Raw genomic sequence first — 27,283 nt, 5'->3', positions numbered from 1 at the left:
CATAAAAACAGTGAATTAAGTACAATAGTATCAAATAGAAGACTCAGAGTGAAGACTGATGAATTCTCCAAACTCTTCATTCATTAATTTTACTTTTATATTTCTCTAAGTCACTGGTACTTTTGATTCTGTAAACTCTATATTTTAAGATTTCCCTAATTATGCTCTTAATGTGTAGATGATTGGAATAAATGCAGCTAAACATGGCTTTAAATTTTAATTTGGAATTCAGTATTCTGAATCTTCAAGGGCTTTTCAGATTCATGTTTTCCAGTTTAGATCAGTCTGGTGATAAATACTAAAATTTTAAATATGATTACATCAGTTCTTCTGAATAACATAAAAGCTTGAAGCTTCTGTGATTTTTAATTATGAGAGGGACCTGGGTGTCATACCTTCGTTTTAACTGAGTGTGTGACTGTTTCCTATCCCTTAAACTCTGATTCTCGTCATAATGCCTGGCTGCACTGTTAGTTCACAAAATAGAACTACAGACTGTTGTGTGAGGGCATAATAGTAATAAAGCCTGCCAAATCAATCGAAGCCTGAAAGGAGCATCTGAGTTGCTACAAGACTGCTAATATACCCAAATTTCTTCCTAGTTTTTAAAAGTATTATGATTAATTGTTCTCCTTTTTTCAATATGTAACTAAAAACTAAACATTTGCATTCATACTGTTTAATGTTAAAAATAAAGGGGCTATTTTTTACTTACCAGTTTGATACATAAACTAATCATCGTATTGTTTATTACTGAATTCATGTCTCCTATGCCTCTAGATTTTAAGCAACATGCTTTTAACTGAGGATTTTAGGTTGACAAAATGCAGTTGCTTGCTTGTGTAGGTGGGACTTTCTAGAACTGTACTGAAAATGCAACAAGTATGCACTTTTTAGCCATTTAACCTGGTCCCCATATCTGTAAATGGTAGTGATGTGACTTTTTAATAGTGTCCTGTATTAAGATCATATGTCCTTTAGATCTTAACTTTAATAAATTTCTTGCCTAGGTCATTGACTGAATGAATACCAGATTTTTTTGTTGTTTTTTTTAAGGTGAGCACTCCAGTGGTTACATCGACCACACAGGAAAAACAGAAGGACAGTGATCAGTTTGAATGGGTTACCATTGAACAATCAGGGGAGCTGGTGTATGAAGCACCAGAAACAATTGCTGCAGAACCTCCACCGATCAAGTCAACGGTTCAGACTATGTCTCCCATACCCGCGCATTCCCTGGCTGCCTTTGGTTTATTTCTTCGTCTCCCGGGCTATGCTGAGGTGCTGCTAAAAGAACGGAAACATGCTCAGTGTCTGTTGAGATTGGTGTTGGGAGTTACAGATGATGGTGAAGGAAGTATGTGCTGCAATTACTATGTTTCTTTGTAGACCACTACTAGTTCATGTTACTTAAATTTATTTACGCTGTAATGCTTTTAGCAGGAAGTTAGAATTGATTTGTGCAGAACTGTGTTGCTAGCATCTTTGATAGTCTGTTGTCTCCAAATATTAAATTCTTTCTGGCAAAGTTTTGTCACAATCATCAGTATTCAAGTGTTCTCATCTAGATGTCAGAGTAATTGTAAAATAACTGCTGATAAGACTTGCGGTGACACTGTCAAGATGACAGTGCGCTCAGACAGAACAAGCTGCGTAGCTGGGTATACTCAATTAATTGAGAAAACATCATATAATTCTGCAACCAAATGCAGAATAATATGGAAGAGAGCATAGCTACAGCAGATGTAGAACAAACTGTTGAATAATACTGTTTTAGAAAAGGAGAGAAAGATCTGAAGATCATAGTGATCAAATTAGCTGAGTGGGAGCTCTATCTTGGTGGTGTGAGTTCAGTGAATGAACAGACGAGCTGAGAGACCATTCGTAGTCAGTGTCTTTGCAGCCAAACCTGGAATTCTGCATATAGTCCTAATATTTATACTTTTTAGTGTTTTGAAAAACTGGAAGAGTGTATGTGAAGGATGTTTTAGTACTTTAAGACATATCCTTTCATTATGACTTTTTGAATGCTAGTTTTTCTATGCAGCAATCAACTGAAGTTAGTCTCTCTTCAGCAGCCGATAAAGTGGTGGACAACGTGTAGCTTATAGGACTGACAGAAACGAAGAGCCTTGTTTACCCTCCCTTCTGCTTGTTTACCCTCCGTTTTTATTTTTCATGTATTTAGGTACAGGACAGGAGACAAGAATAAACTGGATAACAAAAATTCAGTCTGGCTGCTTACTCCCATCTAATTTGAATAGTAATTAACTGAAGGACTATATGCAGTCCCTCAGATTTTTATGTCCTTGAGTGGTTCCAGTCCCTTGCTATTGCAAACAATTTTATATCTTTCTTTTTCTTTTAATAAAGAGATCAACTCAAACCCTTAAAATTTGGGTTGCTTTCTTTTGCTTATGTGTGCATCCACTATTGCTGTTGGAATACAGTTCCAGAACATAATTTTCCTGATAGGTAGGGGCTGCTTTAATTTTCAGCCTAAATTTATTCATGTCCAGTTTATGCCCATTTATCATTGTGCCAGCATTGTTCCTCATAATAAACAGATCTTCTTTCTCCTATGCATTTGTTGACAAGAATTGTATTCCCTCTTAGCCTTTGTTTTTGCTGGACTAAACAGCTTCTCCATTCCCCAAGCCAAACATCTAATTTCAGCTCTTTAGAAAATGTGGGATCAGTTGTACACAGTAATCCACATTAGTTGTCTGTATAAAGCATTAATATTTTCCTTTTCTGTTAGAAATGCAGCTTTTCATACTTTCATGCACTAGAATCTCTGTACTTTCTCACATAATATGAAGAGCTGCACTTACAAATCCATGGTTTATAGACAAAACATGGATTCATTTGTCTGCGAACGTAAATCATGGGCAAATGTTTAGATTTTTCTCTCTCTCTCTCTCTCTTTTTTTTTTTTTTTTTTTTTTTTTTTGTCTCCTTATCATTTGGCTACACATGCAGTTCTGAAATTCTGTCAGATGGGCTTTTTTCCAGGGGTGTTCAGTTTTATTTATGAAGCTCTCAGTCAGAGGACTTTTGCTTCCTTCTTGTATTGTCTTTACAGAGAGTATCAGATAGATATGAATTAACTTGTGTGAGTATGCATGTGTGTGTGTAGATACATATACACACAAATATAGACATTCATATTTGTAATGTATTTCAGTTTACACATCTGGGTGATGATATAGCTGATAAACCCTAAGAATGAGGCAGAAAGTAATATAAATATACTTAAAATAAGAAGCAAACTTCTGAACAGAGTTGGATGTTTTGAAGTATTTCCAGTTGTCAGATATCTCTATTTGCATATGTACTGGGGAAGGAATGTGCAATGCATTGTTAAATACAGAAAAAATTGAGACAGTTTCCCAACTCTGAGTACATTGTATTAATAAGTCACTCCATTATTTGAAATATGGCTTTTAAAAGAAGTAAATTTTACTCATAATGCAAAAGGATTAAAAATTTTAAATAATTCTACTATAAAATTCAGGCATGCTGCTCATCTAATTAAAATTATGTTAGTATTTCACCATGTATTCTATTTGAATAGCATCACAGCTCAGATGGTGTCAGTGACTTAATTCCCACATTGACTATGAAAATAAAATCCTGCAGCATGATAAACTACAGCTCCTTTTCAACTGAGCTGCTATTAGCTGACCATGTGCATTCTTTAAGTTGCTGTCGGTGGAATATTTTTAAGTGTATATATCTATATTACTCTGAACCACCTTAGTTTTCTTCATTTAGAAATACAACCCGAAGTGTAGTCATATACAGAAGTATACTCACTATTATTCACAAACTAAGTTTTCTCCCTGAAAATAGCAAATCAGATTTTATAACTTTGGTTCTTAACCAAATTCGTAAAGGAAATGAAGAAACATTCTTCTACACTCTTCCCCTGCTGAAATTTTTTTGTGAAGAGAAACCTAATAATAGATAGTTTACTATATGTGAATGCTTAAGTCTTTAGTATATTTGTATATGTGAATGCTTAAGTCTTTATATATATTTGTATATGTATTGAACTATTGAAAGAAAATGTGATTTTGATATTTTTCTTCTTCACTCTAGGTCATATCCTGCAGTCTCCTTCAGCAAACGTCCTTCCAACTCTGCCTTTCCATGTGTTGCGTAGTTTGTTCAGCACTACACCGTTGACTACTGACGACGGAGTACTGCTTAGGCGGATGGCACTGGAGATTGGGGCTATACATCTTATCCTTGCTTGTCTGTCTGCTTTAAGCCACCATGCACCTAGAGTGCCCAACTCTAGTCCCAATCAGGCAGAGGTAAGTTTAGCAGCAGAAAAATTAGTGCTAAGAAGCAGTAAGAGTTTTAACGGTAGGAGAGAAAATAATCTCCATGCTGTCATTATAGTCTAATTTCTGCAGAGTTGGCATTTGAATGAAGAGCAAAAATAATTATCAAGTACTTGATTAAGTAATTGTCCTTGCATGTTGCAAATAAACATAGTAATCATGAAATTTAACCAACAAAGAAGACGTCATGAAGCATTAAGGTGTAATCAGTTTCTTTTGCAGGACCTTCTTTTTCAGTGCCTGAGAAGCATAGTGCTCAATAGATGGTGGTTCTTTAATCCTCATTAGATAGCCTGAGCTCATTACCTGATTTAGCATTCATCATCTAAAGTACTGGCTGCAAATTATTTCCTCTTAAATGCTTCACAAACGTAAATGAGTTGCGAAAATTAATGAATTAATGCAGTGATTTTTTTTTTTTTTTATCCCCTTTTTACTGATGGGGAAATGAGATCCAAAGACAAAAATTTTCCATAGTGTTCAGGATCCCAAGTGGATCTCCAAAATTCAACTTTTTTGAGGTACTTAGTGTGTTATATAACCATCTATTCAGAATATATATCTCCTGATTTTTTTTAGGATTATGATTTGCCATTTCTACATAACATACCAATTGTCTATAAAAGTGTTTAAAAAAAAAAATAATGACTTGTCCTCTTTAGCATCTTTGTGGCAGCGGCTTGCATGAAAAGTTCCTGGTGGCTAAATATGGCTATGTAGATGCAAAGTGTAGAGCTGTCTACATTTTAGCAGCTCTGATACTGATGAGAGGTTGAGCAAGGAAGATTAGGCTGTGCATGAGAATAATTCACTTTAATGGCTAGTCAAATTTAAGGAGAAGCTGAGACATTCTGCTCCTAATGAAGTATCAGGCTGCTGACACATTAACTCCTTAGCATTATTGCACTTTTGGAGGGAAAGGGCAACCGTTAATTTTTATGTCTGCTTCAGTTCTACCATGACCCCTTAAACAGCTTGCCTTTTTCTAATTCATATCTATCAGGTGATAGATGGTAACTTGAAACTAGAGATCCATCAGGCTTGCGGCAAGGCTTGTTTTTCTCGGGCCAGACGTTCCCTTAAGTGCTTTAAGTCAGTGCTCATGACAGCCCTCTTGAGCATGAACAGCATGTTCATGAGTGATGTAATGAGTAATGTCTACATGAGAATAACCACACAGCTATTTCATCACCGAGATGCATTGCATTCCCAATGTAAAAGTTAAATGGTGATTCCAGACTACTGTCAGTATGGTGCTGCGTAAGCGATAACCTTTTTTTATTGCAGTCTGTTCATACATAATTTCTTTTCCTTCAAGTATAATCCTGAACAAAGTCGCTGAAGAAGATCAGAACAGAAGACGAAACTTTTCAGAGCCATAAATGAAATATTACAAATTGAAGTTGGGCACCTACTCATGTGACCTGATTTCCAGTAAGGCTAGTTGTCACTGAGTTGCTCTAATAAAAGTAGTAAATGTTCATCGCTTCAGAAAATCAGGTCACTTGTTTAGAGTGCTGAATAGGTAATTAAGAAAGCATTAGTTAAAAAATGCTTATCAGAATTTTGTCTGCCTCCGTTTCGCCGAAGATCTGGTAAACTTTCAGAATTAACGTAAGTGCTTAAATAGTTTCATTAAAGCTAAGCAATATAATATTGGAGTTATGTTAGTAAAATGCAGTGGTGTAGATCACTGGAAGATGTACAAGCACCTTTGGGGAAAGTGCCCTCTCTTGGAACATTGTAAGGACAAGGTATTTCCACCCTATTATCTGGAGAGGAAATAGTGTGTATTTTAGTAACCCAGAGATCATACATCAGAGCTATACATGTAACTTGCCACATGCCTCTTGCCATTTTGGAGCGTTTATTCAAAATCAGCACATGCTTGAGAATCTTAACGTTTCAATTGTGTTCCTTTGATGACAGTTCTACTTCCATTTGCTTCATCTAATTATGTTATTAAACTTGACTAGGTGTTAAACAGTAATAATTACAGAGCTGTGATGTCTAGTATGATATTGATTAACTAGCATTTGAATACCTTTGATCACTTAAGCAGTGACACTGTCTTAAAAGAGAACAGAAATGGGCTTACGGAAGAAACACTTGCAACAATTTACTGCTGACCTGTACTGGAACTCCATGTATGTGACAGAGTCTTTCCTATCTAAAGCTTTGCATTCCCCTCAATCTAAATTATGTCTTTATTAAGTTAATAAATTGGGATTGCTTTCTTTTGCAGAACAAAGGTTTTCTAAAGATTTGGTTCATAAGATGAAAAATGTGAGAATATTGTGACCTTTTTTTTTTTTTTTTTTTTTTTTTTTCAATTTAGCCACAGGTGTCAAGTACACACAACAGTGCATCAACAGAAGAGCAGCAGTTGTACTGGGCTAAGGGTACAGGCTTTGGAACAGGCTCCACAGCTTCAGGATGGGATGTTGAACAAGCTTTGACTAAGCAAAGGCTAGAAGAAGAGCATGTGACCTGCCTTCTACAGGTGTGTAATAATGAAATTTAGGTTAATGATAAGTATTTGGAACATTAGAACCTGGATAATAAAAATCGAGCTTGTATTTTTTCGGTCATATAGCACAGTAATTATATTATTTTGGGGAAAAAATTTGTTCACAACCATCTGTCTACATGAAAAATGACATAGATCATATTTTGAGTTAGGCTGTTTTCAAATATCAGTACACTGCTGCATAGAAAAGACCTGAGTGGATAAGCCTGGGTGACAGTACTGAATAAAGAATGGACCAAGAAGCATTCCAGTTTATTTCCTTGGAGTTGTCATATACTCTGTGGATATAGCTGCGCATTCAGTCAAAAGTCAAGACTGTCCATTAAAGGAGGAGGATGCGGGAATAGACGTTTTGTGTGCCAAATAATCTTTTCTATTCATTTATCGCATATTTTAGCTCTAGTTTAAAGAAATGCTCATGGTTTTTAACTGATGTCCATGAATGCCTTATGACACTATAACAATCTCACTCAGACATACTATAAAATCATGAATATTAAAATCATGAGAATTAAATGACAGTAGTAAATAACAAGTAAACATCCAGATCTTCATAAAACTGTGCCTTCTAGATGCCTTGTGCTAAGGAGAAGAAAATCCTGCATAATTAGGCTTTTCAGTCCATTTTGAAATGCGACCAACCTTTGTTATCTTAGGTCAGTGTAGGGAAAATGAGATTCTATCTAGACATCAAAAATTTCTTTCACAGAACTGTCAGCTCAAATGCATTAGCTAGGGTGGAGCACAAAGGAGATGAAATTCTGAAAATTTCCGTGCCCTGAGTGATGAAGATACTATTTTTATATAAGCAGTTATTCCAGACACTGTAGATCACAAGGCACAAGTATCACATCCCTTGCAACAGCAAAACAAATAAAATCTGAAACAATTTTCCTAAGCAAGAAAGAGGAAAATCACCTGAATTGCTCTTGGCGAAGCTTCTAAGCAGTATTCTGTATTTTTTACCATGCAGAGGTTTAGCTGCAACTGTCATAAGTCGTGAGGTAAGGATACTTTTGCTTTGGACAGTCAGCATTGTAGGAAGAAGTAGAAGATGCTTCAGCAGTCAGTTGTACAGCAGGCCTTGCCTGGTCCCTTCTCTAGAAAGGTTGTTTAGAAAAAGTACAGAGTGCTTGTAAGATGCTGCAGCAGAATACCATGGGTAATGGGATTAGAGCAAAGAGGGAGAATGAAAGAAAGGAGGAGAGGCTAAAAAGGTGAATAGAGCTCTTGAGACTTCAAATAATACAGCCTTTCGAGACTTGCAGTTACTTGATTTGAGAGTATAACTGTACTAATCAGACGCATGGAAGTGTAATAGGTTGTACATGTACAACATAGTAATGGCCTGTGAACTCAGCAAGAGCTACCCTTGGGACGAACAGTTGTGCAGTCATGAGGCGACTCCCCTGCGTCAGTGAGGGGAAAGCTGCTTTTTGTTTACTGAAGCAAGAGGTGTGCTCACTGTCATGCTCACCATAAGTAGTTTCTTCACCTGTAAATGCTGAAGTCCCATGCAAAAGGAAGTTACAAGTGTTTTAAAAACGTCTGCAGTTAGATTAAAAAAAAAAAAAATTCTTGCTGGTGGATGTTCTGAAGTGAATACTGATCAGCTGCATGTCTCAGTGGCAAACTCCTGCTTTGAGTAACTCCAGCAGTTTTGTCAAAATTAATATTAACTGATCTCTTAAAGTCATTCAGAATTATAATAGCTATTTAATTTTAGCATTAGCCAGAGTTGGAATCATAATCTTATAACTGTATAGAATTTCTTCTGAGAGATCTTTGGGACCGTTGAAATAAATACCAGTACTGAATTAGCAAAATAGCTGGTGAAATATTATGGTGTCTTCCTTAAGGAATAAAGTCAAAGTTCTTTTGCCTAAAGTAATCAGGTTTGATTAAATATTTTTTGTGTATTTCAGGTTCTTGCCAGTTACATAAATCCTGCAGGGAGTACATCAAATGGAGAAACCCAAACTAGCCATGAGGGGAGAGGACAAAACAGCAGTGCTCTTCCATCTGTTCTCCTAGAGCTACTCAGTCAATCTTGCCTCATCCCAGCAATGTCCTCATACCTCCGCAACGATTCAGGTAATGTGCCCTTGTCTCCTTCTAAATTAAAGTTGGCTTACTTCTGTCAAGTAAGTTTTTATATAAATAGTAGGTAGTTCTGGCTACTCTCAGTATGTTGGCCAATTTAGAATTGTACTAATGGAACATTCACTTGAGCCTTAGAAAACAAAATTATAGTGTTCATTTAAATGTTAATTTGTTGTAAGAGTTTAAACTCTGTTATAATGTGTTGGGTTTTTTTTAATTTGAAATTTAATTCTTAAACTGTTGAAATTAACAGGAAAATAGTATATCCATCTGAAAAGTTTATATTTTAGTTTTTCTGTATAAGGTACATGGAGAGAGAGAGTACTTTATACAATACCACGAATCTTACTGTGAAGAAAAATGTTAACTTTGTGAGGAAATTGATCAGATGTATGCATGAATTTGGTAAATGTTGCATCTACTAGAGCAATTATTTTTTACTTTGATCGGAGCTTTTTCTGCTTTATTTAGGAAATATAAAAATAAGCCTCTTATCAACACTGCAAAATATTTCAAATCTGTGGGAACAATGAAATTGTTGTGGGGGTTTTTTTTAAGAGAAAAACAAATTAGTTTTATGTTATCATCCCATTTCTCATAATTTTAAAACAAAGATGATTTGATAGTTTCATCCAGTATGTTGTACCTTGCTGTGAAAAACATTTCAGTTGTACATGGTGATGTCAAGCAGTATGAGCTAGGCAAATGCCTGTGTGAAACTACGGGCAAAACCAGCAGACTGGGTTTGTGACTTATGTTCAGTCTCACTAGATGACATGCTTTAGTATGAAGATATTGATAAGCATTTTTTCTTTCAGATCACTGTCATCCTGAAGTTTTTAAACACTGTCTTAGTCTTAGGTTGAATTTTTTTTCAGTTGTTTCTAAGCATGGTTTTAATCCCTAAGTAGCCGAAGGAGTTGTTCAAAATCTGGACCCTTATTTTGCTTGCCCTATTTTTAGAGTAACTGCTGAAGGTCTTGTCACATTACTGTAGTTCTTCTAAGGCCGGCTATAGGGTGTAGTGATGTGAATTTCTTGAAACAATGTCGTAGCTTCTTGTTGAATTACACAGTATATCTTTTCTCCAGGGTAAAAGAAAAATCATCTATGTCTTAGGTATTTACAAAGCTACATAGGACTAAAATAAGAACGTGGCTCTTTTAATCTGTGTTAACTAGGGCGTTACATAATCTTGTATGATGGAATGGAAGTAGTTCAAAAAGTCTGCTGGGACCTTATAGTAAAAATAGAAATATGAAGATGTTTCACTCGCCAGTCCGCAGTTTGACACCTCTCCCTGATTTTGCAATGAATTTGTTGATTCTATTTTGCATATATTACAGTGAGGAAAATGAACTCTGTAGCTTGTACACTCGATTCATTATTGCAAATGAAAATTTAATGTAAAGCAATAAAGTAAATTATGAAGTAAAGGGATAAAGTAATCTTTTTAACAGATACTCATAAATTCTTCTTTGTTGAGGCAAAAAGGAAGTCACTGAAAGACCTGGCCAAAATGCTGTGTTATCTAAAGGATGAAGCTGTTGGTTCTAAGTTATAGATGAATCATAGTTGTTGAAATTGCTTTTTGCTGTTTTCAGTAGAAGAACGTATCTGTCTGTCTAAGTCACCTTTAACTGGGGAAGAACAGTCAGATACTGATAGAAGAGATGAGATATGTGGCTGGTGGAGAGAAGTTCAGACTAGTTTGACTTTCAGGGACCATTTGTTTTCCCACAGTACAAAGAAAAGGCAAAGTTTCAGTTGGAAATGTTAATTTTAAGTATGTTTTCCACGACTGGACTACTGTTATTTGTGGTTGGCAGTGCATGTTCATATGTTGTGCTTGTGAAATAAAAACTAGTAAAGGGTGAACAAAGGAGACAGTTCCTGCTTTTTTGTAAATGGATCTGTAGCTCTTAATGTAGCAGCATTGTTATGCTTAATACATTGATCCAAGCAACGATCTTGAATGCTTCTTGCTCTATTTGTTCAAAATTCTATACATAAAACTATAATTAACAATGTTCTTCTGGATTAAAAAAAAATAGCCTTGCAGGCTTATATCAGTCAAGCTTGTCTTTGAAAATGTAATAGGATATCGGTATGAGAAGGAAATGTGCAAAAAGACGTGATTTCTGGAAATAATGTCTTCTCTTCAGGAATATTTGAGTCAGATGCATTTAGTTTGAAAGGAGTCCCTGAAAATAGTTTGTCTTAGTGATAGCCAGGTGTAATTCCAATGCAGTGTATTACTCTTCTGTTCAGAAGCAGATGTAATTCTCATGTTAATGAGTCTGAGTTGCAGGTGGTGCTGGCACTCTCGGTGTTGCTAACAGAGTGTCAGGAGACATAGGTGACACCCTGGCTTTTGCAAGAGAAACAGAGGTTGAGAAGCTCTGCAGCTATGTTAAGCTCTGGTACAATGCTCATAAGGCTGGAAAATTCCCTTCTCCAATGGGGCTGAATGCCTACTCGAGGGGCAGGAAAGGGAACAGCTTTATTAGTAACACTCATGAACATGATCATCTAGTTTTCAGACCAGTGTACTTTCTGCTATCAAAATGTACTTCCATGTGGAAGAAGCAGGTAACTGTATTCTTCCTGTAACACATTGGACTGAGAAATTAGGACACTGCATACAGAATGCTAATAGAGTGTTCCTGAGTTCTGGCACCCCAGCCAGGTACAAGCTGTGCCCAGCACAATGCTGACAAAAAATCACAATCTTCAGCAACTCTAACTTTCTCAGACTTGAATGGATGCTGGTGGTACCAGTTAAAGGTTACACTTATGCTGGAGGTATTCCTGTACTAGATTTTTGGTTTTGCTGTATCAGTTGCAATAGCAGTGATCTTTGCATATTACGTCTGCCATATGCATAAAATTATGTATGAAGAAGTTTCTGTAAAGAAATATAATATGAAGTGAAGCTGATGGGTTTGCTGTTTTCCTTTATTGCATGGTAGGCTGATACCACTGTGGTGATAGAAGACAGTAAGTATTTTGGTATTGGTGAGAATTTTGTATTTGGTTTCAGCAGGTTCAGTTAGCTACAGGTATGATACATCCTGCTTGCAAAGTTGTTTTGGCAAAATTCTTGAACAGTTCCAGTGTCAGAACATAAAATTGGCCTTTGTCACAATTAGAAATTTATCTAGGTGTTCTTGTTGCTTAATATGTTTTGCCATCCCTGCTCAATTTGCCCAAAACATACATTGGACTACATTAATATCTAGATTGTTCTAGATAAGAGGAATTTTGGTTAGATAAGGAGTGCTCACATATAATTTAATCTTGTAGAAACCTCACCTTGGAGCAGATCTTTCCAATCCAGTTTGCTCTGACACATTCTGCAGCTTCATCTGCATCAGAGCAAGGTGATTGTGCAGTTCTTGAGAATTGTGAACTGACCACTTTCATTAATTTCCATAATTGTTTGGTTTTTTTTTTTTTAGAGAAAGAAGGTTTGTCTGTCTATGAAGGACTTTCCTTATCATGCAAGACAGATCATAGTTCTAGTCACAAGGAGCAATGGCTACTGTAATCCTCACCCTATTTCTTGATCATATTTTCCTGTGGTTTTTTTGTATCTTGGTATGGCATTACTGTGGCTTCTATTATCTTTCATTTTATAAATGAAAAAAAAAATCTTTGTAACACAGTGAGAGGTATTTTTTTAACATTTATTTTTATTCCTAAGTACTTAATTCATGTTTACATTGGTAAAATTCATGTTATTCTTAACTTCTCTATCATGGAACATCTAGCGTCTCTTAATTGCTGAGCATTTATGCACATTTCACGCCAAAAATCTGCCTAGTAAAACCTTTTCACTGTTGTCTTGTATACAGCGCATTTCATTTGAAAGAATTACTGCTTTCAAATATGTGAACATTTCTCTCTTTGAACAAAATGCACAGCAATAAATTTTGTGCCATGCCACAAGAGGTTCCCAGCAAACATGTGACTGCAGGCTCTAACTAGAGTATGTGGCTGTCTTGAAGGTCTAGGAAAAGGACCTGGGGAACTGGTTGACAGCTGACTGTACATGAGCCAGCAGTGTGCCCAGGTGGCCAAGAAGGCCAACAGCATTCTGGCTTGCATCAGGAACAGTGTGGCCAGCAGGAGTGATTGTGCCCCTGTACTCGACACTGGTGAGGCTGAGCCTTGAAAACTGCATGCGGTTTTGGGCCCCTCAGTACAAGAAGGATGTTGAGTTGCTGGAGCGTGTCCAGAGAAGGGCAACAAAGTTGCTGAGGGGTCTGGAGCACAAGTCTTCTGAGGAGCAGCTGGGGGAACTGGGATTGTTTAGTCTGGAGAAGAGAAGGCTGAGGGGAGACCTAATTGCTCTCTACAGCTACCTGAAAGGAGGTTGTAGGGAGGTGGGTGTTGATCTCTTCTCCCAAGTAACTTGTGATAGGACGAGAGGAAATAGCCTCAGGTTGAGGCAGGGAAGGTTTAGATTGGACATTAAGAAAAATTTATTTACTGAAAGAGTGGTCAAGCGTTGAAACAGGCTGCCCAGGGAAGTGGTGGAGTCACCATCCCTGGAGATGTTCAAAGAACGTGTAGATGTGGCACTTTGGGACATGGTTTAGTGGACATGGTGGTGTTAGGTTGACAGTTGGACTTGATGATCTTGGAGGTCTCTTCCAACCTTAAAGATTCTATGATTCTGATTTTGCTGATAAAAGAGTTACTTGACTCATAGGCCTCAGTTTATGAAGGCTAATACAAGCTAGTATTTACAAGTGGGAGACAAGAAAGCAGTAGTAATAGAAGTCTTTGTAGCTAGCAAGGTTTATAGAGAGAAGGCAGTGGTAAGGGAATAATGCAATAGAATGAAAATCAAATTACTTTTAGGACAGGGACTGTATATTTCGTTACAGGCTTGGACAGTTAAAAGCCCAGTGGAGCTGGGATTTATCACTGATACTACAATACTAGGGAGACTCTTCTTGTTTTAAAATGTAGTTGTACTAGTTTGTCCCTAAACTAATATCTAGCAAACCCTGAGATTAATTAATCTGGTTTAAAGTTGAAGAGTGACAGGTTTGGTACCACCTCTTCCTTGGAAGACAGATCTCATAGCAAGTTGCAGGATTCTGCCTGAACTCTCTTTGCTTCAATTCCTAGGCTTACAGGAAGCAGATTATTCTGTCATTTTAGCTGGGGTTTTCTTGCAGCCCTTTTTTCACATGCACCCCTCTTAGCCACACTTCCTTCTTTGGTGGACAAAGACTCCGTGTGATGTGATCAGCATAGCTTGTGGTGGTACATTAGCTCAGTCTTTCTTGGGTTTGACTGCTGAGAAGAGTAGATGCAATTCTATATGAGGGCTTTAGTGAAAGGATTGTGTTTACTGACTGGCATGTTCCACTACATAAGAGTCCAGTATTTGCTTTTAATGTACTTTCATATTTTACCAAGTGGTGTCGCACTGTGGACTTGAAGGTTCATTAACAATTGTGCTGCTTCGTCCCACTGCCAAATACCTCATTGTGGACTTTATTTAGTAAGTACTATGGACAAATCTGTTGAAGGTGAACGCACGGAATTATTTTTCTGCCTCTTTTGATACAGTTTGTATCAAAGTTAGTTGAGTCCATGAAAGTCATGCTTTTCAAACCTCACCTCCTTACCTCAGAGCTTCAACTAAAGCTGCCTGCTCAAGTTAGAGTATTTCTTTTCTGTTAATCATACTTATTCTCAAGGCATTATATGGTCTTGCTTTGATCTTTGCAAAGTAGTCCAGTTCCACTGGACAGAGTAGGCTGAGTACTTTAGGAAGCTTGTGTTCCCTTATGGGTCTCTGAAGTTGGTACGCTGAGCTCATTCAGCTAACAGCACTACATCTTTATTCATTTGTTGCTGAAGGTGTGGAGGTACTACTGCAGTGTAAAGGTTGAATCATCATGAAATTCTGCTTTTCTCTAGACTATTGACTTTCACTGTGTCTAATATGAGGTAGTGCTGTTAAGATAGTTTTTGTTGTTAAGATTCATATGCATATATTGGATTAAACATAAAAGCACCAGCGATGTATATTTCAGCTCGTTTAACTGAAGTTAGACTTAGGTCCGCATGAGTATAGAGCACAAGTATTACCGGTTAGGAGCAGATATCAGACTTCTGGTTCAAAACAAAATGTAACTCGTATGCTGGGGCAGTCTCTAATGATAATATAACCCTGTGATTTCCTTCAAAGAGTCAAAGCCTTTTGCTATAAGCAAAATTAGAAGTACAATGACAGTTTAGATAGACAGTATATAATTACCAAAATTAAAAATTCTACTATTTTTCATTAGTGTCAATGAACTCATTAATTAGTAAAAGAATGAGGCTGAACCTTTGCCATATTTAGCTATAATTTGGGGATTGCTTTTTATCTGTTTTGCTGTTGAAGTGTTTACAAAAATGATGCAGTATCTCACTCTGCTGCTGGGGTACTAGTTGATTCACAGTTTCAAGAACAGAGGTATGTACTGATATGACATGAAATAAAACTGTTTGTTTCACAGAATTGACAAGTTTTAAATAACCTCTGGATCAAAATAAACAGCAGTAATTTCTACCTGAATTTCATATTTCTGTTCAGTTCTCAGATTCTTGTAACCTCTGATTTTAAGACCCATCTCAAATATCCTTGTATTACGAGATTAACACAATAATATCCTTAAGTATGTTGATGTAAGAAATACGTCAAAAAATATAATAATGCATTGGCTCTATTCTGTAGTCTTAAATAAACATGAATAACCTGCATAATATCTGCAGAATGTAGCATACTTCTGCAGAATGCTTTGGTGCTTCATATATTGAAAATGAGTGTACAATACTAGAGATTTGCTGTAGACTATAGATAGTGAATAAATTTTCTTGCCTGCACATGACATGTTTCCTTCCAGAACAGCCTCAGCTCTTTTGACATTTCTTCTGGATAAGCCAGCATTGACTCAGAGTGGCAAAACCAGAATATACCATTTTGCACCTCATTTGTCTATAAATCAGTGCGTTACAGCATAGTTTCTGCAACTGATTGAAATATTGTTGCCAAAATCATTCTGTTCTAGGTCCCTGACCTTCTTTTATGCATGTGCTTGTTTCAGAGTGACTTCCAAAGGCTCAGTTGGTTTAGCAGTTATGAAGCTTTATAGAATAAGCTATCACCTATACAAGAGATGTATTTCTTTGCTTGTCATTTTATGGAAGGACTAGATGTAGCTTTGCAGCCTGGGAGAAAGAACTGAGCTGATTTTTCAGAAATGCAAGTCCTCTATTGTCCCTCTGTAGCACATGTAATACTAAGAATACTGTTTATTAAAATCAGCATTTCCTTTATTTTTGGTGTTGTTTTGCTACTGTGGTTTTAATCCTAAGCTCTCAAAAGTAGCTTTTCTGTTAGAAGATGTATGGAGATATATTTATGTATGTAAAAGCTTCTATGATCTCAGACAATCTGTAGTTTTGAATCTAATTCAAAGACATAGATAGGTTTAACTTAAAGTATGGAAACAGTTTAATCAATTTTGGTAGCCTAATTGCATATTCCACGAGGCATGTATGAGAGCTGCAATTCTGCGCCTTAATCGCAAGTGGTACAAAAAGGGAAAATGTCTTCAGGACCTGGCCCAGAAAGAGAGATTACACTCTTCTGGGCAAAGATATTAAACCCGTTTTCCATGCAACACCATGGAACATGTGATATATTTTATTTTACTTGAAAATAAACATCAGGATGAAAACATTGAAGTTGTATTTGACTGATGTTAAACACCTTCTAAAAATGGTGATGTAGAAAATGTAACTTAAGGTTTTTTTCATTTGGAGAATATGTATTAGTGTGTCATTGTAATTATTACTATTTCTTAAAAGAAGTGCTGAAACTGTTCTTTATTCTTCCACACCACTTTAAAGGTTTTTTAATTAGAAAAGCACATCGTCAGTAAAGCATGATGATTTCAAATACAGATTCAGTAAAGGCAAGAAAATCTAACCTTTTTTCAGCTTTCCACAAGACTAACAAAAATGCTGCAGAATATAGTCAATAGTTAAAATTTTATTTATTGTATTACAATTTTTGGTATAACAGTGTTCCTGTTTCCACACTTATTATACATTAGTGTAAGTTATAAGCCTAAATTATGATGATCTAAAAATAAAACGCTTTTGTCTGTTTTCTGGTCTCAGCTATGAAGAGATATATTGCACAAAACCATAGAAAGCATCATGGGACTTGCTTATGTGTATTTATATATTTAATTAATCTCTTTCCATGTTCTAAATATTTTCAGTGTCTGCTTACATTTCTTGTGTCTTGCACGTTTGCTGGCAATAGAACAGTACCATCTCTGGTTCTGCTATTTGGATTTCATCTGTTATCAATGAGAAGTTGAATATCATCTGCCTTCATTTGCGTAATTTAGCACCCTAGCTGGGCTCACAGATATGTTTAGCAGTCATTGATGCAGCGCCCTTAGACAGACACTTTGCTTTGGAATGTTTTTGATAATCTCTTCCAACAGCGGGTTTTTTTTCTTTAAATTTAGAAATCATTCTTACCATCGCTGGTCTTTGCACTGTGTGCTGTGCAATTGATGTTCAAAAATATCATCAAAGTGTAGTGTAGATGTACACAAAAACAATAACAAATAAATTGAGTACAGTTCCAATAATCCCAAGCAGTGCTAAAATAGATTCTTCTTTTTCCTCTTTCTCCTCTTGCCTTTTTACATCTTCCAGTGTTGTGATAGCAGATGTCCCCATTTTTCCTGCAAATACCTTCACCAGTATTCTGGCAGCTAGCTAGAAGAAAGAAAGCAAATGGTAAATCTGGTCTGACAAACATGCAAGCTCTGATCTTTTAAAAAAGAATTCTGTACTTCTCCTTACACAATATTGCTTAATGCTGTGTTTATTAAGTCACATTCATCTTTTGTTTTTGTTTTTTTATGAATACATTCATGCTAGAAGTAATTGTTCTGTAGATACAGATTTGATAGAAGGAGTGAAAAATAGCTTGATGCTGCAAGCCGATTCATATGCCTTATTATAAAAGAAATTCAAAATTTGTCTTTAGCCAGCTAATTTGTTTCCTGACGAAAAATCAAATTGATGAAAGCAGGTATGCAAGCATTGTCAAATACTCTGAAATGCCTGGGGAAATTATGTGAATTTTCGGCTGTTGTTAAATACTTAACTGTCACAGTGTAAAACCAGTTGAAAATATTCATGTCTGCTGTTTTCGAACACGGAAAATATGCCTCCTTAATACAGTATCACAGTCTTCTTTTTTTAACCAGTGAGCCCTAAGTAGGCAGTTGCAGGTGAGATCTTATCCTTTTACTTGTTTAATAGATTAGCTTTTGACATCCATGTAACAGTAAACATTTAATGGAAAATGTCTGTCTCTTCAAATATAAAGGTTGTTGCTATTATATATGCTTATTATTGCAGTATGCCAAAGGAGAGTAGTACTTTTATAGTAACAAAATTCTATGCAATGTAAGAACTTGAGATAGATATTTACAGGTGCGTGTATGATTTATTACCTTTTTTTGTTGCAAAAGTGAGGTTGACAGGTTGTCTTTATTACTTAGCTGGTCTTGTACTCTTAATTTACAGGCAAATATCCTCTAGAAACATATTCCCTGTGAAATTATGTTCATTGATGGCTGAGATGTTGCTATTATATGTAATCTGCTATGTTGTTTTAGCCTTATTGTTCAGAAATTTCTAACCTTAAACCAGAATTTGATTGGGATTTCTACTAGTTCAGATAACCCCAATTTACTGAAAATTTGCAGTCACATTTTATAGTGCAGTAGCATTTTTCTCTCCTGGCAAACATCCTTAATCATTGGAGATAAACGTATTTCTGCTGTGAGTCTAATTAAAACCATCAGCTCAGAGCATATCTCACAGAAAGGTAAAAGAAGACGATGTTGCTTACCCTACATTGCATCAGGAATAAGATGTCATCAGACATGCTTCTTACTCGTCGATTCAGTGGCGAACCAGGCTTTTATCTTCATGAAGGAGCTGCTCTCCTCACTCAGACAGACCAGATAGAATCATGAACAGTTCCTTGATGAAGTTGATTGGTGAGGATAATACTGTTACAGAATCTTCCAAATGACTGGCCTTCTCTCTCGGTAATCCACTAAAGCAAGTGTAGTCGAAAAGCAGTAAAACCCCTTCTGGTAATGATCCTCACTGTTGACTAATTCTCTTTAAAATTTAGGATTTTTTTCCTTAGATGATGCAGAGCAATAAAATGCATGCTGTTCGGTTTTTGCCTTTAAAAAAAAAAAAAAAGAAACCACAAAAAAAAAACCAAACAAAAAAATGAACAGCTCCTGGTTTTATTCAGTTATACTTAGTTATATATTAAGACTTCAGAAAAACCCAGCCTTTGATTTACTCTTTGTGGCAGCCGTCTGAAGAGGCTTTCTCACGTTGACATGCTGTAATTCCAAATGCAGCGAACTACATGCAGCCACGCTATGTAATTTTAGTCCAGCCTGAAAAAGGATGGAAAGTCGTCTGCTTTTCTGGCAATAGTGTGAACGCTGTCACACACCTGCCTTCAGAGCCTCTGGAAAGAAATCCAAGGTATTCTTCAGAGCATTGCATAACTTAGCCAGGCAGATCTGAAGAGGGGAGTGACAGTGGCTTCAGTTGCACACTGTGGTGAGCTGTGACATTGATTAAACATGCACTTGGCACTTGCTGAATAACGAAGGAGCTACGAGCCACCCTTGCAGACAGCGAGTTGCATAACAATGTGCGATGGCTCTGCTGTTTCATTGTCAGGCCCGGCACATTTTAATCCTGTACCAACAGAGAAAGCGTGTGGGGTAAAGAGGAGCAGAGTTAAGTGTACTTCGGGGTTTTCTGAGGAAGCACTGCATGACAAATGGTGACATTAAGGCATTCAAGCTGAAACAGTGTTTCTGCCTTTTGTCTTTTTATGCTTTGTTTGACAGGCGATTGTTTTTATGGGAAATACTGCTTCTAACGCTTTTCCTCTTTCTATTCTCCACCCAAAGAATGCAGGTGAATGTGTAATAAGTGAAAACACAGACTTAAAGAAAAATATTCCTGTTCTGATTTCAAAGGAAACAGTAACTCAATTTTTTGCTGGGTAAATCAGAGAGGTATTTTTTTTTTGTCTGCCCTATTGGAAAGAGGGGGGAGCTCTGCGCTTCTTCCCAATCTCTTCAGATAAAAAGCAACAATTCTAATAACCTCTGCAGGTTGCTGTTTCAAATAATTTTATTCAGTCACTTCCTTCTATGAAGGCTACGAGTGCAATGTATTTTTGTTGGTATAGCATAGCTTCTTGATATGAAAGCAAATCTATTTTAAATACATTGGAAAACTTATTTTTAAAATACTTGCAATATCAAGCAGTTCAGAATTCGAGAGTACAAAAAGCTTATGCATATGAAAAATTAAAAGATGATTAATTACATTGAATTCAAACAGTAGGAATGTAACTGGAAACCTTCATCACTTTCCAGAATAGCATATTTTAGAAATTACAAGGCATTGTTTGAAATTCAGTTTTCAATAACCTTTTTTTGTGAGAAAACAAAAGAAAGTAAAATCATTGCTCTAAATATTTCCATTTGCAAATTAATTTACTTATATGTTAAATTTTTGTTAGTTAGAAACTAACTAACATTTGTTAGTTTCTTGGTAATGGACAAAACAGCATATTTTTTATGGGTATTATTTTAATGGTAAGTACCGTGAATTGTATGGTACTTGTGCATGATTTGCCCTTCATCCTGAAAGTAAGGTTGCCTCTGTGAAATTGTTTGACTCTAGAAGAATTAAGTAATTAGGCTAGATTTCTCTAGCATAGCTTCCTTAAAATATATTCGTGTGTATGGACTTTCCGTTTAAGCTCTTCCCTTATTCTGAGAAGGCTACTGCAACTTCATCTGTGCCTGGAATTGTTTTCTGTCTATGTATTTTCAACATATTTGTGTATTTATGTAGATCCATTCAGAGAACACAAAGATGTGTATTCTCACCATTCACGTTACTGTGAGCACCTAGCAATAACTGAATTTTCAAGCCCTTGTCCTGTGTTAACACTCGCATGTTAAAAATCAAACCCTTTCCTTTATGAAAGGAAGGAAATTGTGCAATGTGTATCTTTAAATAAAAGATTAATGGTGTATTTGGAGGATAGGAATCTGTCACCTTATCAACACAACCAGGTCATCAGAAGAATTTCTTGCTATATTATATATATAGGTATAAATAGTGACAATAAAGTAAATTCAGCAGCTCCACTGCGAATAACCAGCAGTGTTATGCATAATATATGTGCATAGAGAGCAGCAAAAGATTCACAAAATATCTCTTTGCCTGGTTATTGCCATGGTTGAGGTCTCATAGTGGTCTGTCATTTAGATAGTTGTGATACAACTGGCACTTCAGTGGCTAAGCTGAACCCAGAGAAACAAATCTCTCTGGGCTCCCTCTGTATGCATTCAAGGGGGAGCGACACCTCCGCACACCATGATTGAGATCCAGCATTTGCCATGGACCTTGGTTTGATAGCATTTCTCCCCTCCTGTCCTTCCCTTGTATTGATATGTGTGTCTGTGCGGACGTGCCCTGAACTGGTTTGGAAAACAGACCCAGGCAAAAATAGATCTCTAGCACAGAGCAACAAGAGGGATGAGGCAGTAGCTGCTTAAGCTGTCAGCATTGGCAATGAGTTGCTGTTTGGGGGTGGGGGTGGGGGGGAAGGAAAAGGTTGTCAGGCTTAACATTTCTCAATTATAGGAAACTTGAGGAATTCATCCATGTTGAGTGGAAGCTGGTATTTAGAAATAACTTCCTTATAGCTACAATGCATCTTCGGTATGAAGAGAAATTTCATGTGCGATTTCTCACGTTCCTCCCATGAGTGAAGTGAGTAATGTAGGTTGATTTGAAAAGGCCTTGATTTATCCATAATATTTGATATTTGGAAAGATGGGGAGATATTTTACATTTTGTGCAAAGTAACGTTAGAGTCTAGGGGTATGTCTTATAAAAGTAATAAACCCACCTGTTTAGGGGTGAATATTACATGGTTACATAGTATTTGGGTTTGGACACCGGTATCCAAAAATGTCCTGCATTTAATTCTGTTACTTTGGCCAAGGCAGAGCTTTCAAGCATTTAGTAAGACTTTGGCAACTCCCTGGTAATTTACATACCATTCCAAGAGCAAAACAAATTTGGTTGATTAGAGGTCATTCTGTTCGTTACCGCTGATGTTTGAGCAATTGTACTGCATGGGAATAGACCTTAGGCAATACAAATGTATGTCATATTTTAAAGATATTCATACCTCAAGAGGGAGTTGCCAGGCTATCTTGTAAAAACTCAGTGATATAAATTCAGCAATTTACAATCTTGATCCTTAGATTATCATTATCCTGCTATAGGCCACTGCTATGAGTAATGTGGTACACCCATAACATCTCATTTACAAAAGGAACAAGTGCTCTTAACCAAAGTGTAAGTTTAACTCATGTATTTTTATTGATTTATGTAGTTTTGATTTTCATGTACTCTTGAGATTATTCTGTATGCTGTATGTTTCATTAAAATAGCATCTTTTGAGTCAGATAGTTTGGTCTTATAGAGAGCGTATGCCCTGAAGGAGATTGCAAGTTAAAGCAGAGTATAAAGGAAGATTTGAAGGAGAAAATGGAAAGAAAAATGAAGAGCTGTTTAGACTTTAAAAATCTATTTAGGTTAAAATGCTGTAATGAAATCCAAAAGATCATTCATACATCAGTTGTCCATTAAAACTATTTTCCCTTGTAGTTGTTCTGCATTTTCTCCAAGATGCAGGAAACTGCTTGAAATGTAGTAGCACGTGCGTCCTGTAGGTGATGCATTCCTAGTTTTCTTCTCTTCTCTGACGACCTCCACGAACTTCTCTTTTATGAGATCTGACACTTTTTCAGTTAAATTGCAGAACAACAGAGCAAAGCTATATCTGTTAGGAGATGCAATAGTATGCACAAATTAAGATTAACTGGTTTGCTTAGCTTAAACCAGAAGTGGATATCTGTGTTCCTTCATGCTTCCTGAGACTTTTTCTTTTTTTTTGTCTTTTGGTTTTTTTTTTTTCACCCCTCTCTCCCGAGAGCTAAACACAGCTGCTATTTTCTTTGTGGGAGCTGTTAGCCTATTTTTCATTATATAGATTGATATGTGATGCCCTTGAGTTAGCAGTGATGGGCATGGCCAGTTTTACTAATGTTTCAAAGTATTTTTTTTTTTTTTTACTCTTCTGTTGAAAAAGAGGAAAAACTCAGATCCTTCGTTTGTGGTAACACAAGTTACTTGTAGATTTCATACTGTTCTCATTCACATCTCTTTAATATGTTTCATCTCAGCATTTATTTGATGATTTTGACACTCCAGATGTGTCTACTTCTTTTTTTCCTTTTGATTGAGGAACTTCAGTGCCCTTTTACTATTGTCTGATTTTGTAACTTAGTTACTGACCCAGAATATCCTTGGAAAACTCCAGAATCATCTCATAACTAACTCCAGAAGTTCCTCTAGTTTGTTACCACGTGTCAGTCTTTACTTACCATAAATTTACTTGCTCCAGTCTCTCACACTTGCTTAAAAATAGTTCTGTGTTAAGAAATTAATTAAACGGATACAGAGTAGTAGTGGTTCTTCTGCCATACCCTTTTCAGCACCAGATTCTCTTAGCACCAGTCAAGATTAGCCACTGCTTTATTGTCTGTGAATATGGTAAGAATGCACACAAGTATTTTGTCAAAAAAAGGGGTAAGTTTGACAGTTGAGTAATAGTTTAGGAAGAAGTGGAAGCCCCCAAGGAGCTCAGCTCTGGAGCCCCCAACATAAGAAGGATGTGGACCAGTTGGAGAGAGGCCAGAGGAGGGCCACAGAGAGGCTGAAGCACCTCTACTGTGAGGACAGGTTGAGAGAGTTGGGGCTGTTCAGCCTGGAGAAGAGGAGGCTCCGGGGAGAACTTATTGCAGCCTTTCAGTGCTTCAAGGGGGCCTACAGGAAGGCCAAGGACAAGGGGTAATGGTTTTAATCTAAAAGAAGGTAGCTATAGACTAGATAACAGGAAGAAATTTTTTACGATGAGAGTGGTGGAGCACCGGAACAGGTTGCCCAGAGAGGTGGTGGCTGCCCCATCCGTGGAGATGTTCAAGGTCAGGCTGGACAGGCCTCTGAGCAACCTGATCTAGTCAAAGATGTCCCTGCTCCTTGCAGGGGGGTTGGATTAGATGACCTTTAAAGGTCCCTTCCAACCCTAACAATTCTATGATTCTAAGAATTGAGTCTACCTGCCTTTGGAGGGTATTGAGTGACATGTCCCATACGGGTTTTGAGAGAACTATTTTAAAGACTCTCTTGAACAACTGAGGCAGTTCAGAAGTTGGTGACTGATTAATGTTCCTGATTTAGAGGTGAGAATTTCAGCTCCAACTGTGTGTGGTGACCATCTGGATATGGTGGAAGGGAATGATGGAAAAAAGGTGAGAGACTTTTTTCTTTTCTTCATTCTTTAGTCTCACATGGGACATCAGGCAATCTTCATTTTTCTCTTCACTGGTGTCAAAAAGAATCTCTTGTATGGCTATTGTACTTTTAAAAAGCAGCTTGTAATTTTTTGAATGCTTCTGTCATGATTCAGTGCTGTTCTCTGCAGCTCAACAGGTTTTTTGTCAAAGACAACAGGTATCTGGGACTATTTCTTCACATTGGTTTGAGTGTAGGCTGGAGGACTTTCAAGTACCAGGTTTTTGAGCTGTCATGCTGGTAAATCTTTGTTGTATTAGAGGAGTCCATTAAGTGAATACTGAGTCCTTACTGGACAAGCAAAAGGAAGCAAAGTAGTGGGAACTCATCCTAGTCCAGCAGGGTGGCTCTCGGAGAACACCAGTAGTGAAACAAGTTCCTCTTTCTCCAAAGCCTTTAAAGCATCTCACCTTGGGAGAAAAAATAAATCTTGTTCATATGAGTTTCCAGATGGCTGATCTTAAAAAAACCAAAACAAACAAACCTAGAATCCCAGCACCTTTTGCCACATTTCTTTCCTCTGATTTCCCATCTTTAGTTGGAAATGGTTTTAGAATAATAGAATTAAACCTCTTATTTTCTGTTGCAAAAGAATATGAATATATGCTTATTATATTTTCAAGCATTTAAAATAGACTATTTCCTAGTATATAGTGCTTTTGGAGTAGAACTTTAATAAAAGAATTTTTTTTAATATCAAAAGAGATTATCCATTTGAGTGGTTAATAACATAAAAGATTTATGAAAGAAAAAATTGTAAATTTGTACTTCCAGCTCAACTGTGGTGCAGAAATTTGTTGTAATTTATAGGGTGCAATTATGAAGTATGTATTCAAACATCATGGCATTGAAATCTTTGAGAATTAAAAACCTCGTTGTTAAGAGGAACAAAGCAGCTTATATTTGGGTTGTAACTGGGTACTAGATTCCCTGGCAGATAACGCACTTAGTCCTTTGAAGTAAGTAAACTTCAATCTTTAAAGAGCTAATGGAGATATTTGTTTCAACAAATTATTATTTTGCAAAGATCACTGAGAGACTATAACTTCATCATTATCTGTTTCTGTACTGCATGTTGTTTTATAAGGCTTTCAAACTTAAATCCATTAACTGGAGAGCTCTTCGTTGATTTACACAGCTGGTGGTGGATTTTGCAGCTGCATGTGCAGAGCATACTTCAGACTAGCTTGCAACCTCTGGCCCCATCCACTTGATCACAGTGAAGTAAAGTGCATGTTAGATTTCCTAGAAGGAAAGGAGTTTTGTGGGAAGGATAGTGAAAAAATTACCGGTTGAGAAGTAGGAGGGGTAAAGGTTAAATTTCAATGGGACTTCTTACATCTCAGCTTATTTTTCCTTCTCCTCCTTCTCACCCACATATTCTTTGTCCTGGTGTCTACATAATACAGAGTATTTTTCAGAAAAACAGTACTCTACAATCAAGAGTGGAGTAAGGTTTTTTGGTTTGTTTTTGAGCCTTTAATCACAAAAATTTTTCCAAAGGGTGGCTTAAGATGCTTTATAGGACAGTCCTGAAAACAAAAGTAAACAAGGTTTCTTTCTCATGTGGAGACAGCTATGAAGTTCTGGACCTCTGTGGTTATAGCATAGTACAACTGCCTTGAAAGCATGAGAAACAGACTGCTTATGGATCTGTATCTACCTGCCAAGAACCTGTTGGTTGTTTTGTTTTTTTTTTTCCCGCTTTGGATCTACTTAGACATCATTCTTCTTGTACTAAGATGAGATATACTTTTTTGACAGATTTTGATGCCTTGCACTCCACTGTGTAATATGTTTTATGTAAAAGGAAACTAAGCTACAATGTTTACATTCCTGCCTCCCACAGATGTATTACCTTTTTTAATAAGCTTTCATGAGAAACGCAGTTAGATGCTGATCCTTGATACAAGGATGTGTAGAAGCTAACAAATCATACATGTAATGCAGCTGGTGTTCGTTGCATTCGTGAAGTTAGTTACTGTATGTTTAATTTGGATTATTCACTTGAGAAATAAAAAGTAGAGGCTGTTGTCTTCAAAAGTGTTTGGTTTTGACCATAGTGTTCTGTGAAATTCTCTCTGCCAAAAGACTGTTACCATCTTGTGATAGTGGTTTAATATACAGACAAGAGTACACGTCACTGAAGTGACTGTTCAGGGCACATGGCAGTAAAGCTTTTGCCTTGTTTAAAGTGGAGAGAGCCTATCCTTAAGCTTTGCTGTTCCATTTATCTCTCTGCTAAAGCCTGTAAGCGTTTCATCCAGGAATTCCTTTTTAATTGGAAGCTAACATTGGTAGCTGTGTCCCTGCTGGGAGTCTGTAAGTACGAGACTGGTTTTCCCTCTGAGGGTAATTGGTAAAGACATTCAGCAGACCCTTTAAAATTTGAGACACTAAATTGCATCTTTCAAAATTTCCAGAGTAAATATTACTGGGCCTCCCATTTTTTCTTATTTTACTTCAGTCAGACAGTACATCTCAAGTGGTTTCGTTTAGACTTGGTAATCATTGTCGGGAATATGAGTGCTGAGTGTCTGGAATAGATTGCTGTGCAGCCCCACATGCTACAAATATTGACAGATTTTACTGGAGGCATTAAGAATTAATTTTTAAAATTATGTCTCTTATTACCAACATACTAAGTCCTTTTTGAGAAGAGAATATGACCTCAGAGGAGAATTTGACCCCATACTTGCTG

General features: G+C 36.7%; 1 protein-coding gene and 1 long non-coding RNA gene across 4 annotated transcripts in view; one reads left to right on the top strand and one right to left on the bottom strand.

The window, feature by feature from the left end:
• Nucleotides 1-27,283, top strand: part of BIRC6 (baculoviral IAP repeat containing 6) — a 185,713-nt gene that overhangs the window by 121,707 nt on the left and 36,723 nt on the right. For all 3 annotated transcript variants that reach the window (XM_086743675.1, XM_086743674.1, XM_086743673.1), the window contains exons 62-65: nucleotides 1,057-1,357; nucleotides 4,105-4,322; nucleotides 6,691-6,855; nucleotides 8,808-8,976. In XM_086743675.1, the coding sequence (XP_086599801.1) occupies nucleotides 1,057-1,357; nucleotides 4,105-4,322; nucleotides 6,691-6,855; nucleotides 8,808-8,976 (853 nt within the window). The remainder of the gene's footprint in view (nucleotides 1-1,056; nucleotides 1,358-4,104; nucleotides 4,323-6,690; nucleotides 6,856-8,807; nucleotides 8,977-27,283) is intronic.
• LOC147601345 (uncharacterized) lies at nucleotides 17,031-19,829 on the bottom strand. Its single transcript, XR_015258216.1, has 2 exons — nucleotides 18,944-19,829; nucleotides 17,031-17,796 (listed from the first exon to the last, which is right to left on the bottom strand). It is a non-coding gene; the product is annotated as an uncharacterized LOC147601345 (long non-coding RNA).

This window comes from Chlamydotis macqueenii, chromosome 3 (genome assembly GCF_036417535.1).
Source record: "Chlamydotis macqueenii isolate bChlMac1 chromosome 3, bChlMac1.mat, whole genome shotgun sequence".
Taxonomy (NCBI): Eukaryota; Metazoa; Chordata; class Aves; order Otidiformes; family Otididae; genus Chlamydotis; species Chlamydotis macqueenii.
This window is presented reverse-complemented; position numbering and strand designations above follow the sequence as displayed.